Source organism: Pelobates fuscus, chromosome 5 (assembly GCF_036172605.1).
Source record: "Pelobates fuscus isolate aPelFus1 chromosome 5, aPelFus1.pri, whole genome shotgun sequence".
Classification (NCBI taxonomy): Eukaryota; Metazoa; Chordata; class Amphibia; order Anura; family Pelobatidae; genus Pelobates; species Pelobates fuscus.
The window spans coordinates 370,147,238-370,162,066 of record NC_086321.1 but is presented as its reverse complement, the minus strand read 5'-3'; the positions used below and the strand labels follow the sequence as shown (position 1 = coordinate 370,162,066).

General features: G+C 39.1%; 1 protein-coding gene across 3 annotated transcripts in view; it reads left to right on the top strand.

Moving 5' to 3' along the window:
* Window positions 1–13,423, top strand: part of PECAM1 (platelet and endothelial cell adhesion molecule 1) — a 28,308-nt gene extending 14,885 nt beyond the window's left edge. Inside the window, exons 12-16 of one of the 3 annotated variants that reach the window (XM_063456155.1) lie at window positions 169–225; window positions 3,875–3,943; window positions 7,336–7,392; window positions 10,459–10,481; window positions 12,478–13,423. In XM_063456155.1, the coding sequence (XP_063312225.1) occupies window positions 169–225; window positions 3,875–3,943; window positions 7,336–7,392; window positions 10,459–10,481; window positions 12,478–12,507 (236 nt within the window). In that variant the 3' untranslated portion in view covers window positions 12,508–13,423. Of the gene's footprint in view, window positions 1–168; window positions 226–3,874; window positions 3,944–7,335; window positions 7,393–10,458; window positions 10,482–12,477 lie in introns of those variants that run through there. The other 2 variants (XM_063456156.1, XR_010090914.1) reach the window with 2 other exon arrangements.
* The last annotated feature ends 1,406 nt before the right edge of the window (window positions 13,424–14,829 follow it).

The window sequence follows — 14,829 nt, the reverse complement described above, 5'->3', positions numbered from 1 at the left end:
CAGAAACCTTGAGAATACAGGTATTATTGTAAAATAATTGCCATTCACACTACCGTAAACTGGCCTTATACAAGCAGAAAGCATTTATCATGAATAACTTACACTTTTTAAAATGTCTCATAGACGGCACTAGTACATCTCTTTAATTGTATTTTCTGTGTATTTCAGGATCTATGCAAAACGAAGATGAAAATCATGTCCTTAAACATTCGGAGGAGAACAAAGGTGAGAATATTTTTATATAAATTTAATCAATGAATGATGAGTTGAGGAGTATCAATAAAGCAAGTCTGTATTTGAACATCAAATCAAGCAATTTTTTTAAAAAGGAGAACTGTAGCTTTCCAGGAAATTTTATTATTATTATTAAGACTTCACCTGCACTCGCGTGCTTTGTAAATTTGTCATTTAAAGCTTGCCCATTTTCAATGAGTTGTCATTATTCATTTACTTTTACAGTGAGGGGAAAAAGTATTTGGTTCCCTGCTGATTTTGTACGTTTGCCCACTGACAAAGAAATGATCAGCCTATAATTTTAATAGTAGGTGTATTTTAACAGTGAGAGACAGAATAACAAAAAAAATCCAGAAAAACCGCATGTCAAAAAAGTTATAAATCGATTTGCGTGTCAATGAGTGAAAAAAGTATTTGACCCCTTCGACTTGGTGGTTGGTGGGAAAACCCTTGTTGGCAATCAAAGAGGTCAGACTTTTCTTGTAGTTGGCCACCAGGTTTGCACACACCTCAGGAGGGATTTTGTCCCACTCCTCTTTGCAGATCCTCTCCAAGCCATTAAGGATTTAAGGCTGACGTTTGCCAATTCGAACCTTCAGCTCCCTCTATAGATTTTCTATCGGATTAAGGTCTGGAGACACTTCATGGCCTTAATGTTTGACGGTAGGAATGGTGTTCTTGGGGGTCATAGGCAGCATTCCTCCTCCTCCAAACACGGCGAGTTGAGTTGATGCCAAAGAGTTCGATTTGGGACTTATCTGACAAAACACTTTCACCCAGTTCTCCTCTGAATCATTCAGATGTTCATTGGCAAACTTCAGACGGTCTGTACATATGCTTTCTTGAGCAGGTGGACCTTGTGGGCGCTGCAGCATTTCAGTCCTTCATGGCGTAGAGTGTTAACAATTGTTTTCTTGGTGACTATGGTCCCAGCTGCCTTGAGATCATTAACAAGATCTTCCCGTGTAGTTCTGGGCTGATTCCTCACCGTTCTCATGATCATTCAAACTCCATGAGGTGAAATCTTGCATGGAGCACCAGACCGAGGGAAACTGACAGTTATTTTGTGTTTCTTCCATTTGCGAATAATTGCACCAACTGTTGTCACCTTCTCACCAAGCTGTTTGGTGATGGTCTTGTAGCCCATTCCAGCCTTGTGTAGCTCTACAATCTTGTCCCTGAAATCCTTGGAAAACTCTTTGGTCTTGACCATGGTGGAGAGTTTGGAATCTGATTGATTGCTTCTGTGGACAGGTGTCTTTTATACATGTAACGAGCTGAGATTAGGAACACTCCTTTAAGGGAGTGCTCCTAATCTCAGCTTGTTATCTGTATAAAAGACAACTGGGAGCCAGAAATCTTGCTGATTGATAGGGGATCAAATACTTATTTCACTCATTGACATGCAAATCAATGCAAATCAATTTATAACTTTTTTCACAATGCATTTTTCTGAATTTTTTGTTGTTGTTGTTATTCTGTCTCTCACTGTTAAAATACACCTACCATTAAAATTATAGACTGATCATTTCTTGGTCAGTGGACAAACTTTCAAAATCAGCAGGGGATCAAATACTTTTTTCCGTCACTATAAGTGTCAAAGCGACTCCTGGCATTAATTACATGCTCACTTCCGATCTACTGTAGAAAACACTGTCCAGGGGTTCATTGCATATCTGCTTTGTGTTACACAACTTATTCTTGGAAGTGGATGATGGATGCAGTTATGATGCCAAAAAATGTAGAATTAAAAAAAATTAAAACTAAAATTAAGAATTGTGCAACAGGACCCCCTATGTCATTTTGTAATTTTAGTGAATGTCCCTTTAATTTTTGCAGTAACGGAGCTTAAGTATGTGGATGTAACCTAAACCTTTTGTGAAGGAGCAATCAGTAAATTAGTCTGAGGTTTTATTATGGTCAGACTAGAAGAGCTGATTGTCCCAAAAAAGACAGATCTTGTGGTATCTTATCAGAGAGTGTTAAACTGTAACACGCAATTATCTGAACTTGTGCTTTGTTTTGGAAGAATGCCTGCCAATAGTTTGGTTTTCTCCTAAGTCTATGTGGGTTTAAGTTACATTGTATAAAAATCCCTATATATTCGTACAGTTACAATCAGATATAGCTGAACTGCAATCTGTCTATAGGCAGATGTTAAATGCAGATAACTATCAGAAGCACATATCGCTAAAGGGGAAACTATCAGATATTGTGACCATGTCAATTAGTGGTCAGTTTTAACACTCTTACTGTTTTTTTCTGTGAAATTGGTAAAAAAAAAAAAAAAGTGCAGTAAGTTGCTGGCAAGAATTATCCAAATAAGGATGGTGACAGACCTATATTTCCTGCATTGCTGACAAGCTGGGCCATGCGTTGTTCTCTTCGGTTCTTTGGCGATATCATAGCAATTTGTCCATTTTAGAACTTCTTTTACACATTTTCCTTCTCCTGATGGAAATCCATGCGCTTGGTGGCTAAACTAATGAGCAAAAAAACGTGTGCACCCTATCTCCCCCCCCCCCCCCCCCTTCTCCTTCTCTCCACACTTTTCAATGCATTTAATAAGTGTCCCCTCCCATTGACATCCCCATGCACCCTATCAGTTATCCTCTTCTCCTCCATAATCATCACATGGAATCATTATTCTGCCAGGTGAACCTGTTTCCTGTTTTATACCCCCACAATATCCTAAAAATTAACTCCTTCACAATTATTATAATCACAAGCATTACAAAAGAGGTTCTGTAAGCCATATGTGGATTAATAACACAGTATTATGGCATTATGCAGTCATAACCATTATTCTGCTACTTCTTTTTTATATCAGGTTTTTGCTAATGCACAAAACTCAGTAGATTATTTTTGAAGGAAATAAAATGCATAAACACTCTGGTGGGCGTTTGCATGTTGTCTTCAATCTATCAACACCTGCTCATAACCTTGACCTTGACACTAGAATATCAGGTGTTAATAGGGAATCATGCCAGGGACCACCGAGCTGTTACATACTGGCAGCGGCCCACATTAAAATATTACAGTGTGCTTCCCAACGGCCGGGGCCCTCTTTTATTCCCGTCACTACCATCTTTGTCCACATTTACCTGTTCCACTTCCAGGCCTTCCATGTTCCACAGCCTTTTACATTGCTACGGTCAAGCCCTATCGTGAACCATCAAAGCCAGTGAGCTGGTGTTTTATTTGCAAGACCTTAGATAGATATTTAACAAGCCAGTGCCCTAGTTTTGTGTAAACATTATACAAACCTATGAGGTGTTAGGTCATTGCAGGTGCATTGCTCTTCTGTCTTTTTCCTTTGAAAGTCTTAACCAATTTTTTTCTAAATTCTGACTTGAGAGCACACTGATTTTAAGCAGAATTATAATTAGAGGTTTTTCTTTTTTACATACAATGTGCTCTGTCTTTAACCCCTTAAGGACCAAACTTCTGGAATAAAAGGGAATCATGACATGTCACACATGTCATGTGTCCTTAAGGGGTTAAAATGAAAATCAAATATTAAAATAAAATTCTAAATCTTTGAATGCAAGACACCACTAAGAATTCTTCTATATATTGTATTTAATCTAACTAATTTTATTTTATATGTATTTATTTTTTGTGAATTTTTTTTTTCCAGGTAACGACCATGAAAACAATGAAGTGGAATATACAGAAGTGGAAGTAGATGCAGCCAGCCCCCTCCGAGGTACTTACATTCTTTATTTTATAAAGCTGGTTTTATAAAACAATATATTACTCTTCCCATTTATTTACCCAGTGCTGTATGCAAAGGTGGCAAACGCATTTAATATCACAATATGCTGGAATGAGCACCCAGTCATGCTATCTCTAATACAAACGTTCTGTTTTTAAGTCTGTCAAACTATAAAAAAAAAACAGGTGACAAACTCTCCCATCAACTGTTCATTTCTCATCATTTCCTGAGTGTAATTCACCCAGACCCTACTTCCTTTATAGACACTTAGGTCATGTAATTTAGGTCACTGAATATATCTTTAACCTCAAATGGAATTCTTTGCTCTCCACGTGACAATTAAACTAAATACAGCTAGGAGTGATATTTCTAGTGAGTAGGCATGTCCCACCTTACTTGAGTGATATCTCTTGTCCTATTGTGTTTTACACCCCACCTCCTATAGACTGTAAACTCGTTTGAGCAGGGTCTTCTTCAACCTATTGTTCCTGTAAGTTTTCTTGTTTTCCTATTTATAGATAAATCCCCCCTCTTATAATATGGGAAAGCGCTACGGAATCTGTTGGCGCTATATAAATGGCTATAATAATAATGTGAATATTTTACTGCACATTTTCAGACCTAACAATATTAAAGGGTTACTCTGCTGCTGGAAGTGTGACTCCACCTCCGGCAGCATCCTTGTACACCATTAGTCAGTCCGATACATGAGTTCCTGGCTGGCTAATGTGAATTCTGTGCAAATTTGGTGTCTGACTCCATCACACACACCATGCTGGTGCCGTCCAGCTGCTGCTCCATGTGTTCAGTGTGCTGTCCCCCTCCAGCCATGGATAGTAAAGTCAGCTGAGGATGATCTGCAGAGAGGCAGTGCTGGAACGGAGGAAGGTTTTTTTATTTTTTATTCTTTATTTTTGTTGTGCACGTTATACATAGGCCAATGACATACGCCACAACAGCGTGTCTGAGAATGTACTTAAATTGAACAGTGGCATGAGGAATTGCACAGTTTTATATAATTATAACAATCATCAGACGGCTAAACAGTGAAGTCATTAGAATAAAGTGAAAAGGTCAACGCTTAACAGTGCTAGGCTAGGTATGCTATCATAGTTGTCCACATTTTTAGGCTACCAAGCTAGTGTACGATTTGTGCAGGCATTATAAGCAGGCTTATTGAGTCTTGTAGGGGAGTAACAGCATGCAGTATAAGCTTCAATGAACCACATTAGCTTACATTTAAATATGCACCTTTTTGTAATTTTAGATTCTCTTTTACAATGTAGTTACAGTGCTGCCTTGCATAGTGGTTTTCTTATTTACAAGAAAATACTGTAAGCAGAGTGTGGGTGGTTATTCAGGCTAGTGTTGAGGTATAGACAGGTTATATCTGTACGTTAGCTAGTCTAAATGTTCCAGCAGTGCATTGCTATGCCGGGTAAACAGGCTGGTGCAGTTTATGTAACAGTGATAGGTACAGGCGAGTTTTAAGTAGCTTATATAGTAATTCAGAGACAAGCAAGTCAGTCATACCTCTAAGTGTATCTGACTGAGCGCAGTTATAGAGAGGCCACCTAAACTGTGTTTGACTCTCGATTCACATGGAAGTTTAGAGCAGTCTGAGTGTTAATCAATCTATTACCATTAGACCTAGTGAAACACGGAATCGTTGGTTGCAAGTGTTACTCTGGCCTAATCGGTCAATGAATTATGCTAATGAGTATGAGTATTGATCAATGAATTATAACATAAACAACGTGAACTTATATTGCATGTAGGATCATATTTAGTGTAGTGTACTGCTAGCATTCAAAACATATTTACAAGTTGTTGCACGAAAAGAAACAGCTTTAGGCCAAATAAAGTCCTGGTACCTCCTATATGCTCCATGGGAAAGACAGGTGTTAGATATCTTATCAAGATAATAGTAAGAGAGGCAGAAACGAAAAATCAAAATTATACCAATAACGATAACAGGGAGCGGCTAGGTAAGTTCGGCAATTGCGGGTCTGTGTCCTCTGGTGTTAGGGGACTTGCAGTGTGGATAACAGAGCTGCGGAGGGTTGTTCTGCCACTTTCAGCCGATGCCCTTGCTGTGTGCTAGCCCAGGGCGTGGATGCGAGTTGAGGCTTAGGGAGTCCATGTAGCCCTGTGAGCTCTGTTGGTTGTCGGTGTGTCGGGGACTTGGGGTGATGCGGTGATCCCACAGGTGTGGTTGGTGCCGATCAGCTGCACCCTGCTTTTCCATGTGGGGCTCTGCTTCTTTCTTTCTCCGGCGTGAGCGCAGTGATGTGTGGTCTGACTGGGGCCCACGGCTTAGTTCACGGGCTGGGGCGAGTCCCTTGGGCCTTCTTCGTGCCGGTGGGTGACGCTGTGATGCGTGGCCCTTCTGCCCGAGTGATCTGGGTACATGGGGTAAGTCTCTGCCGGAACGCTGTGTGGTGCAGCATCGACGTGTTGGGCAGACATGTTTGCGTTGGTGCCCTGCTCGGATGGTCTTTGGTGCTGGGTGATGCCTCAACCGTCGGGCTGTTTGAGGTGGGACGCTGGGTTGCGGTCGCTTCGAGGGAGCAGGAGGCCAGGTTGGTGGGGCTTGATTCAGCTTACGCTCCAGCTTCCTCCAGAATGCTTCGAAATAGAGGTTAAGTCGTGTAAGAATATCATGTTTGTCGAGTGAGTCGTCGGCACATGTCGGATCCGCCATTTTAGGTGGGCCTCCGTTTGTGGGCGACTTTCCATTTTTCAGCTTATCTGGGATAGCCACCCCAGTGTGGACTGGGATCACCCCTGCCGGTCCAGGGGGGGGGGGGGGGTAGCAGGGATGATTTGTGCGGTTGGCAGCTCCAGGGCGCCTCCGGATCAGGGGAGCGTCCGCCTCCCCCGCCCGGCGTACACTAGGCCGCGATGCCGTTCGTGGCTCCATCTGGCTCCAGTCAGGTAGCAGAGTGGCCCGCTGTGTGCCCTTTATCGTGGGCGACCAGTGGGTGTTCGATACTGCCGGTTGTGTCGCTTGTTTGAGTAGTTTTCGGCTCGTTTTGTGGAGATTGTGCTGGAGCTCATGGAAAACACGACTCTCCACCATGATGGTTAGGCCCCGCCCCCCTCGGAGGAAGGTTTTAGTAACATTTGTATATTTATATGTATATATATTTCTTTATATACTTTTTTTTGGGGGGGGGAGGGGGAAGAAGTATACGAAGGGTTACTATGACCAGTGTTTCTTAAAACACAGTTTTGTTATTAGTGTAAAAAGTAAGTTAAACTACCTGCCCATCAAGTTGGGATTCTCATGAGATGGAAAATGAGACTCACAAGGTCTGACTGTTACCTTTATTATTGCCGCTGCTGGCAAACTGATCAATTCTGTCCAATACATTTTCCAGATCCTGTAACCAAGGCAACAGACACAGTTTATAGTGAAATCAGAAGGTCTAACCATGGTAAGTAAGCAAGGTTTAGGGATGGATATTTTAGAGAAGGGACAGTTTAAGGTTTTGACGTGACAAGCAAAAACCCCATATAATGTGTGTGTTTTATATATTTACAGACTCTCGATGCAAATAGACTCTGGTGCATAAATTAATAACCCTATGGGATAATAAAAAAACTTGTACCTGGTGGTTAAATTTAAATATTTCACGTTGAACAGCTTTCAATACTCATTTATTTATCGTTGTCTGTAAGAAAGTTCTGTGCAAAGAATAATATTTAGACACTCTTTCATCATAAGACCAATAAGTGCTACCTTCTTTGATCTAGTGTGTGCATGTGTACCTAATATTTGACTATTTGGGATTGCTGTAAATGAAACGCTCTCTCTAATGTATTCATCTAATGTATTGTCACGAAATATAACTTGTATGTTTGAGGGGATAAAATTACCAAAATCATGTTCTATCTATATATCTAGCTATCTGCCCTATGTCATTTTAGCCCACAACTGACATCATGCTCCTTATAACCGTATGGCTACCAGTATACACAGGGTGCCATATTACATAGTTACATAGCTGAAAAGAGACTTGCATCGATCAAGTTCAGCATTCCTCATATTTGTTTTTTGCTGTTGATCCAAAAGAAGGTAAAAAAATACCCAGTTTAAAGCACTTCCAATTTTGCAACAAACTAGGAAACAAATTCCTTCTTGACCCCAGAGTGGCAGTCAGATTAATCCTTGGATCAAGCAGTTATTACCCTACATTGAAAAATTATATCCTTGAATATTCTGTTTTTGCAAGTATGCATCAAGTTGCTGTTTGAACATCTGTATGGACTCTGATAAAACCACTTCTTCAGGCAGGTAATTCCACATCCTTATACGAAATCTTCTTTCTTCCAGTCTAAACACGTCCTTGTGTCCTATGTAAAGTCCGGTTTGTGAATAGATTTCCACACAATAAAAAAGTTTGTATTGGCCCCGGATATATTTGTATAATGTTATCATATCCCCTCTGAGGCAACGTTTTTCTAAACCAAAGAGGTTTAAATTTGTTAATCTTTCTTCATAGCTGATATGTCCCATTCCTTTTATTAATTTTGTAGCCCGCCTCTGCACTTTTTCTAGTGCCATAATATCCTTTTTTAGAACAGGTGCCCAAAATTGCACAGCATATTCAAAATTTGGTCTAACCAGTGATTTGTAAAGAGGCAAAATGATATTCTCATCCCGAGAATGAATGCCCTTTTTCATGCATGACAATACCTTACTGGCCTTGGCCACTGCTGATTGACATTGCACATTGTTGCATAGTTTGTTGTCTATAACAATTCCCAAGTCCTTTTCGTGTGTTGATATCCCTAATTTGCTTCCATTAAGGGTATACGTTGCTTGTGCATTCTTTACCCCTTTGCATTTTTCAACATTAAATTTCATCTGCCATTTTAGTGCCCGTCCCCCAATCTATCTAAATCCCTCTACAGCAAAGTAATATCTTGCTCACATTGTATTACTTTACAGAGTTTTGTGTCCTCTGCAAACACTGAAACATGACTTTCAATGCTTTTTTCAAGATCATTTATAAACATGTTAAATAGAAGGGGTCCCAGAACAGAACCCTGTCCAGCTTGAACATTTACTATTAATGACAACTCTTTGTACTTTATTTTTAAGCCAATGTTCTACCCATATGAAATTGATGTGGCTGGTGCAAATCTATAACAGGAGCCATTCAGTATCCTTCTGATGCTGCTGTACACCCACATCAATCTAAATAAACCTTACATTTCAGATATCTGCTACCTTTCCTGAAATGTAATATTTCCCAGTAGTCAGGAGAGGGGCTGCACTCATGGTTTTGTTTTTTTTTATTATTATTTTTTTTACAAATTGGCTGAAATAAGTATTTGCTCCCAACCTATGTGTAACCCAAAGTGTAATTTAATAATTAGATAGAAGGTCCAGGCACCTTTCCCAGGATTTCCATTCCCTAGCACTGCATTAAGGAGTTTATATAAATTCACAAAAGCTCTGACATCTGGAATTTCTATATCCTGATTAGAGTCAATGGGACATTTCCTCACTCATTGCTCGAAGAGCGTTTGTTCAGTCCTGCAATCCTTCCTTTAATTTAAACATTGTAATGGAAGAGTAGATTTTTGGGGGGCGGGGGAGGGGAGGGAAGAAGGGGGGGAAAGGGGTGCGTGCGTGAATGCATGCGTGTGTGTGGTTTGTTTTTGTTTACATTTTTCTGGTGCTGCTACCTTGCTTGATTATATTCAAACTAATGAGAAATGTTTACGTTTTTTTCCCATATAATCATTACTCAATGCTTTTAAGACCTTTTGGGTCCTTTTTTGTTTTTTAGGTTTTGTTTCCCTCCCCATTCCCAGTCCCATTTGGGTTATGACTGAACTAAAACACCACAATAATAATCCTCTTACTACTCTGTCTATTTCTGAAACTTATTGAAGGGGTGCCGCAGCTAACAGAATAGCACTGTACTCTGTAACGTACAAACCGTGCATTCCACCTGCTGACTATTCCACTGGCCCAAAGATATAGCAGTTATTTTTGGAAGAGTTGAAACATTCATTGTTTTAAGTTCTTGTTCTTCCTGAGCGATGAACAGGAAACATGTTTAGCCCAGATAAGAAAGGCCTTGCAAAAACCTGGCCCTTGAATACAGATCCAATGTATGATAGATCAGAGTTTGGGAAGCTGCCAATAAACAAACGGGAGTCATTGAATAGACAGAATAAAAAGAGACGTGAACTAAATGGAAAGTCAGAATCACCAGTAAGAACTAGGAGCAAAATGTGATTTTTTTTTTAATTTGTGTTCTCACCAAATAATCCCACTCCAGCTGCAGTGTTTTTATAATACAGGAGAGTAGATAAATATTGGGAGGAGTGATGGGCAGCTGGGAGCTTATGACCAGGTTTCTGTTGATGATGTTTCCTTGAAAATAAATTGTAGAAATAGAAATGATCCATTTTCAACTGTCCATGCTAATTCGTAAAATTATAGTAAACACCTTTTGATGTTTTGTTTTTTTCTTTCTTTACAGATGCCTCCCTAAATAATGCACATGTAAGTATGATTGCATCATCTTCTCAGTTATCAATGTATTAAAGTGTGTGTGTGTGTGTGTGCGTGAGTGCACGCGCACATTTGTGCATCGGTTATAAAAGGCAGGATTAGGAGGGCAGGATTAGAGACATATAGAAGTTCTTTGTATGGGTAAAAAAGAAAAAGACATGCAAGGCAACAAGTAGGGTTGAGAGAGAATGTGCAATGAAGAAGAAAAAAAGAGGGTTGGGTTTAGGAAGAGATTTAAAGAGATCTCAGTTTGGGTTGAGGAAAGGGTTAGAGAGCAGTGGTGGCATGGTAGAGGTAGTAAAGGGGATGAAAAATTCGCTGTACAGCACAAAGAAAATCCTTACAAAATCCTTTTCTCTAAAATCCTGTTTGTTTGGCACATTGCAATGTAGATACGGAGTTTCAGTATTTGTTTTTACCGTTTTAAATACTTTAAATGTAAAATATTTTCATTGTCACTATAAGGAGCCACAAAACACATACATGGCGAGGACATAGCAAAGTTACATAAGGCACAAGCTGATTACATTTCCAGCAGGCTCAATGCTAGCCTTCCATTCTGTTTGAGGCAGTGAGTAGGGAAATTCTAAGAAAATCATCAGGAAATGTATCCACTCAGTACTTGGAATCCCCTTTAGGGAAAAGACATTAAAGACGTACAAAACCAAATTTTGATTTGTTACTGCTTCTGATTGTCAGCTATGAAGAAGTGCTAGTCTCCATGCTGTCTTTACTACAAGAGCTTAAATACATATTTGGAAGCAAAGGAAAAGCAGGCATTCTCAGTGCAGCTCTACAAACAATGTGAAATTAGTAATTCTTGGCTAAGATGGATTGTCATTGTTAGGAGATTTCCTCAAATATGTTTTTCAAAGGCCTCCTTCTTTAACTAAATGAGGAGTCTGTCAATGCACAGCTCAGGAAGGAAGGATATCCACTCCCATTTCCGCATGGGGTAACACGATCAATTTGATTTCTTGTGAGCTGGAAGCGTCCTCTCTACAGTTTGCTTGTGGTACCCTGTGCTTAATTAAATTAGGAGTTTACCTGTTTATGCATCATAGATAAATAGTTTCATTGTTTTATGGTTGAACCAGTACTGGGAAGTATCTACAGAAATGATTGTGATTAATATTCCGGAGTTCCTTTTTGAGGTTTACACTGGTATCTCCTAGAATGGTAATATTCTGCCCTGATTCTTTTATTTGAAGAATCCCTTTCTTGGTCGTTCAGGTGTTTTCAAATTAGAGTGATAGGCATTTTTTAACTGGACAACTGCTAGTCCAAAATTAATCTGTTTTGTCGGGAAAAGCTTTTTTGAAGGAAGATTGCCCCGTGTCTGGTGATTTTCTGTGTTTGTTTTAATCTGAAAGATAGATTAGTGTTAATTAATTAGTGTGATAAATATTATTGTGAAAGCTGAGAGTGCCTTTTATTATGTACCTAGGCTTTTATGATACACCTAGGCTTATACCTAGGCACGTATTTTTAACTATTCAAGGCAGCATAGGTTTTGCTTAGAGTTTATCTTGGGAACCAAGACTGTGACTGTTGAAGTCAAATATGTCTTTTTAGAACAGACAAGCTACCAGTAACCATGCACTTTTTAAATATATATATATATATATATATATATATATTTGTACATTGTTTGCATTGTGCCTTTGTCAAGGGAGCTTTACAAAAGCATGACGTATAAGGAGACTACATGCAGTACAATGTGTATTTAGACATACCACTTCGTGATGAATAGAGAATTCTGCATAATATTGTTTGGAATAATTTATATACAAAGAGTATAGTGACGTTGTCCATAAGCTTACAATCTAGAGGCTAATGTGAAAGTAGATTTAAATACTAGCAGAGAAGAAATTAAAATATCAGCTTTGTGGATGATGAGAATAGTTTGAGCTGAGCATTCCTGAAGTCAAAACAATACAATAGGTGCCCATTTTTCATTCATGGACATTTTACTTTCTGTCTGCAGACAACAGAAGATTCACCAAACTCCATCTGACAGCCAGATGAAGACAAACTATAAAACAAAAAGGAGCAACTACTGAGCAAACACCATGGCACTTATTTATAATAAATCTGCCCATTGCAAAATAGCGCCTGAGACTGGTAACAGTGATGAAGTAGAGACCCATTTCTGGGCCACATGGCCTTGCAATGTATGAGGATCAGAGGTGGCTGTAAACTCTCTGGCATTGCAAGGGTTAGATACATAGTCGCTCTGTGTCATCTAAGAACATCGCACAACGTGTATCTGACTCATCAGAGTTTTAAAGGATTGTTGTAAAATGGTTGAATCTTTATATTCTAAAAATGCGCTTGACATGGCAGAAGCATGAGAGGTGTGCGCAAATACTTGGACCTGTTATCGCTCTATGGCAATACTACTGTCAAGTGACACCTGATGTCTCTTTCTGGGAGTCAAACTGTGGATTGTACAATGCTACGGAAAGAGGAGCCTCTACAATGCTTCCAGACCAATTTCTGAGAAGCGAGTTTACAAGATACTCCATTCAAATGATATTTCATTCCTTTTTAAACAATAGTTCAATGGACTACAAATTCCTTTTAATGTTTCCACAAAGTTTCACTTTGTCATGTAATCGCTTGTAAGCTAAAGGTAACCATTGACAACAATTTAGAAATATATCTGCATTATACTTGCCTTTGTCTGCCCAGTGGAGAGTGCGACATATTGTCTGTTATCTATTGGCTGTTAACCCCTCAAACTATACAGTTTGGATTGATAATTAAAAATGGAAGCAACTTGGCTCTTCCTGATGCTGATCAACCCAGATACTACGAACCCTGCACTGCGCATCCCTTATTTATTACTAAGGGATATCTTCTCCACAGTATGCTATGTATTGCTTATTTTGTACTGAATTGCTTATTGTAAATAAAGATTTTATACCATTGGTCTGTCCTGATGTCGGATGTATGCATACAAACTGATGACAAGTATGTGAAGTTGGTTAGAAAGCCGATATGGCTGCATTTTATATAATCTATAGTTATAGTCAAGGGATACGAATTCTGATGCGTGCCATTTAATTTTGTAAAGAACATATTATTGGACAAAAATGTACCAGTCAGTCAGACAGCCAATTACAAAGGAGAGGATGATTAACATGGTAAATGTGTTGCAAGAGTGCGTGAATGTTTTATTTACAGATCTACAGAGGGAAAAGTTAGCAGAAATACAGTAAAAAAAATACCATCAGGGGATAGGTAAGGTGAGATAATTGGTTTAGCTTCTCCTCTTGTTAAATAAGATGTCCTACAGAGCTATAATCTAGTATATCATTGTTTGCACTGCTTTAGTGGAATTTATACGTTATCAGAGTATCCAATCATACTGTATATTGATTATTTATAAAATATTTTACCAGGAAGAATACATTGAGATTTCTCTCGTTTTCAAGTATGTCCTGGGTAATACTGGATAATAAGGCCCAAATGTTGTCCATTCAGGTGAATGTACTGCTCCTCTACCACGTTAACTGATCTCTGTAAACCGCTTAGTATTACCCAGTTATGCAAGGTGGCTTGCAGAGACCAGCAGGTACCTACAATGAGGTGTCTGGGTAGAACTTACAGCCAGTCACAATTACCTGTAAAATACAAACTTTAAAGTGACCCTATAAATTCATGGTTTGGTAAAATATTACTTACTAAAACAGGATCTGACATAAGTAATTAATAAAAAAAAAAAATTAATTTTGTTTGCTCCTCCGTTTTCTACTCCATTTCTATCCTACTCTTCTCCCTTCTTTTTCTTCCATTCAACTCAACTCTTGTTCCTTCTCTACTAGGTCTACCACATCTAACTTCCATCTCTCTGTCTGCATCAACCTTTTCAGAATTGCTCACTCCTCCATTTAACTGTTGCCCAATATTTCTCTGCTATGTTACAAACCTCTTTCATCCTTTTCTTCTTGATTCTATTCACCTCTCAACTCTGGTTTCTTTTCCTTTACACCCAACTCTAATCCCTTCTCTGTCCAACCATTCTCCATCCATTCCCAACTCGTCTCTTCCCAATTCCTGCTTACCTTTAACCTTGTCTCATTTCCTTTCTAAACAACTCTTTTTATTTTTATTTTCCAATCCTGCAATTCCTTGTCCAATCTCGACCTATATTACCCTCCAGTTACCCATTCGTTTCTGCCTACTTTGTGGCCTTTTTTCAATCAAAATACTTTATCTGCTCTGTCATACAGCAATCTCTGTTCTGCACTTTTAATTGCTCTTCTTATCCATAACATTCACAACATATTTTCACATCCTATCCATGCTAGAGGAATTGTCTACATTGAAAAGA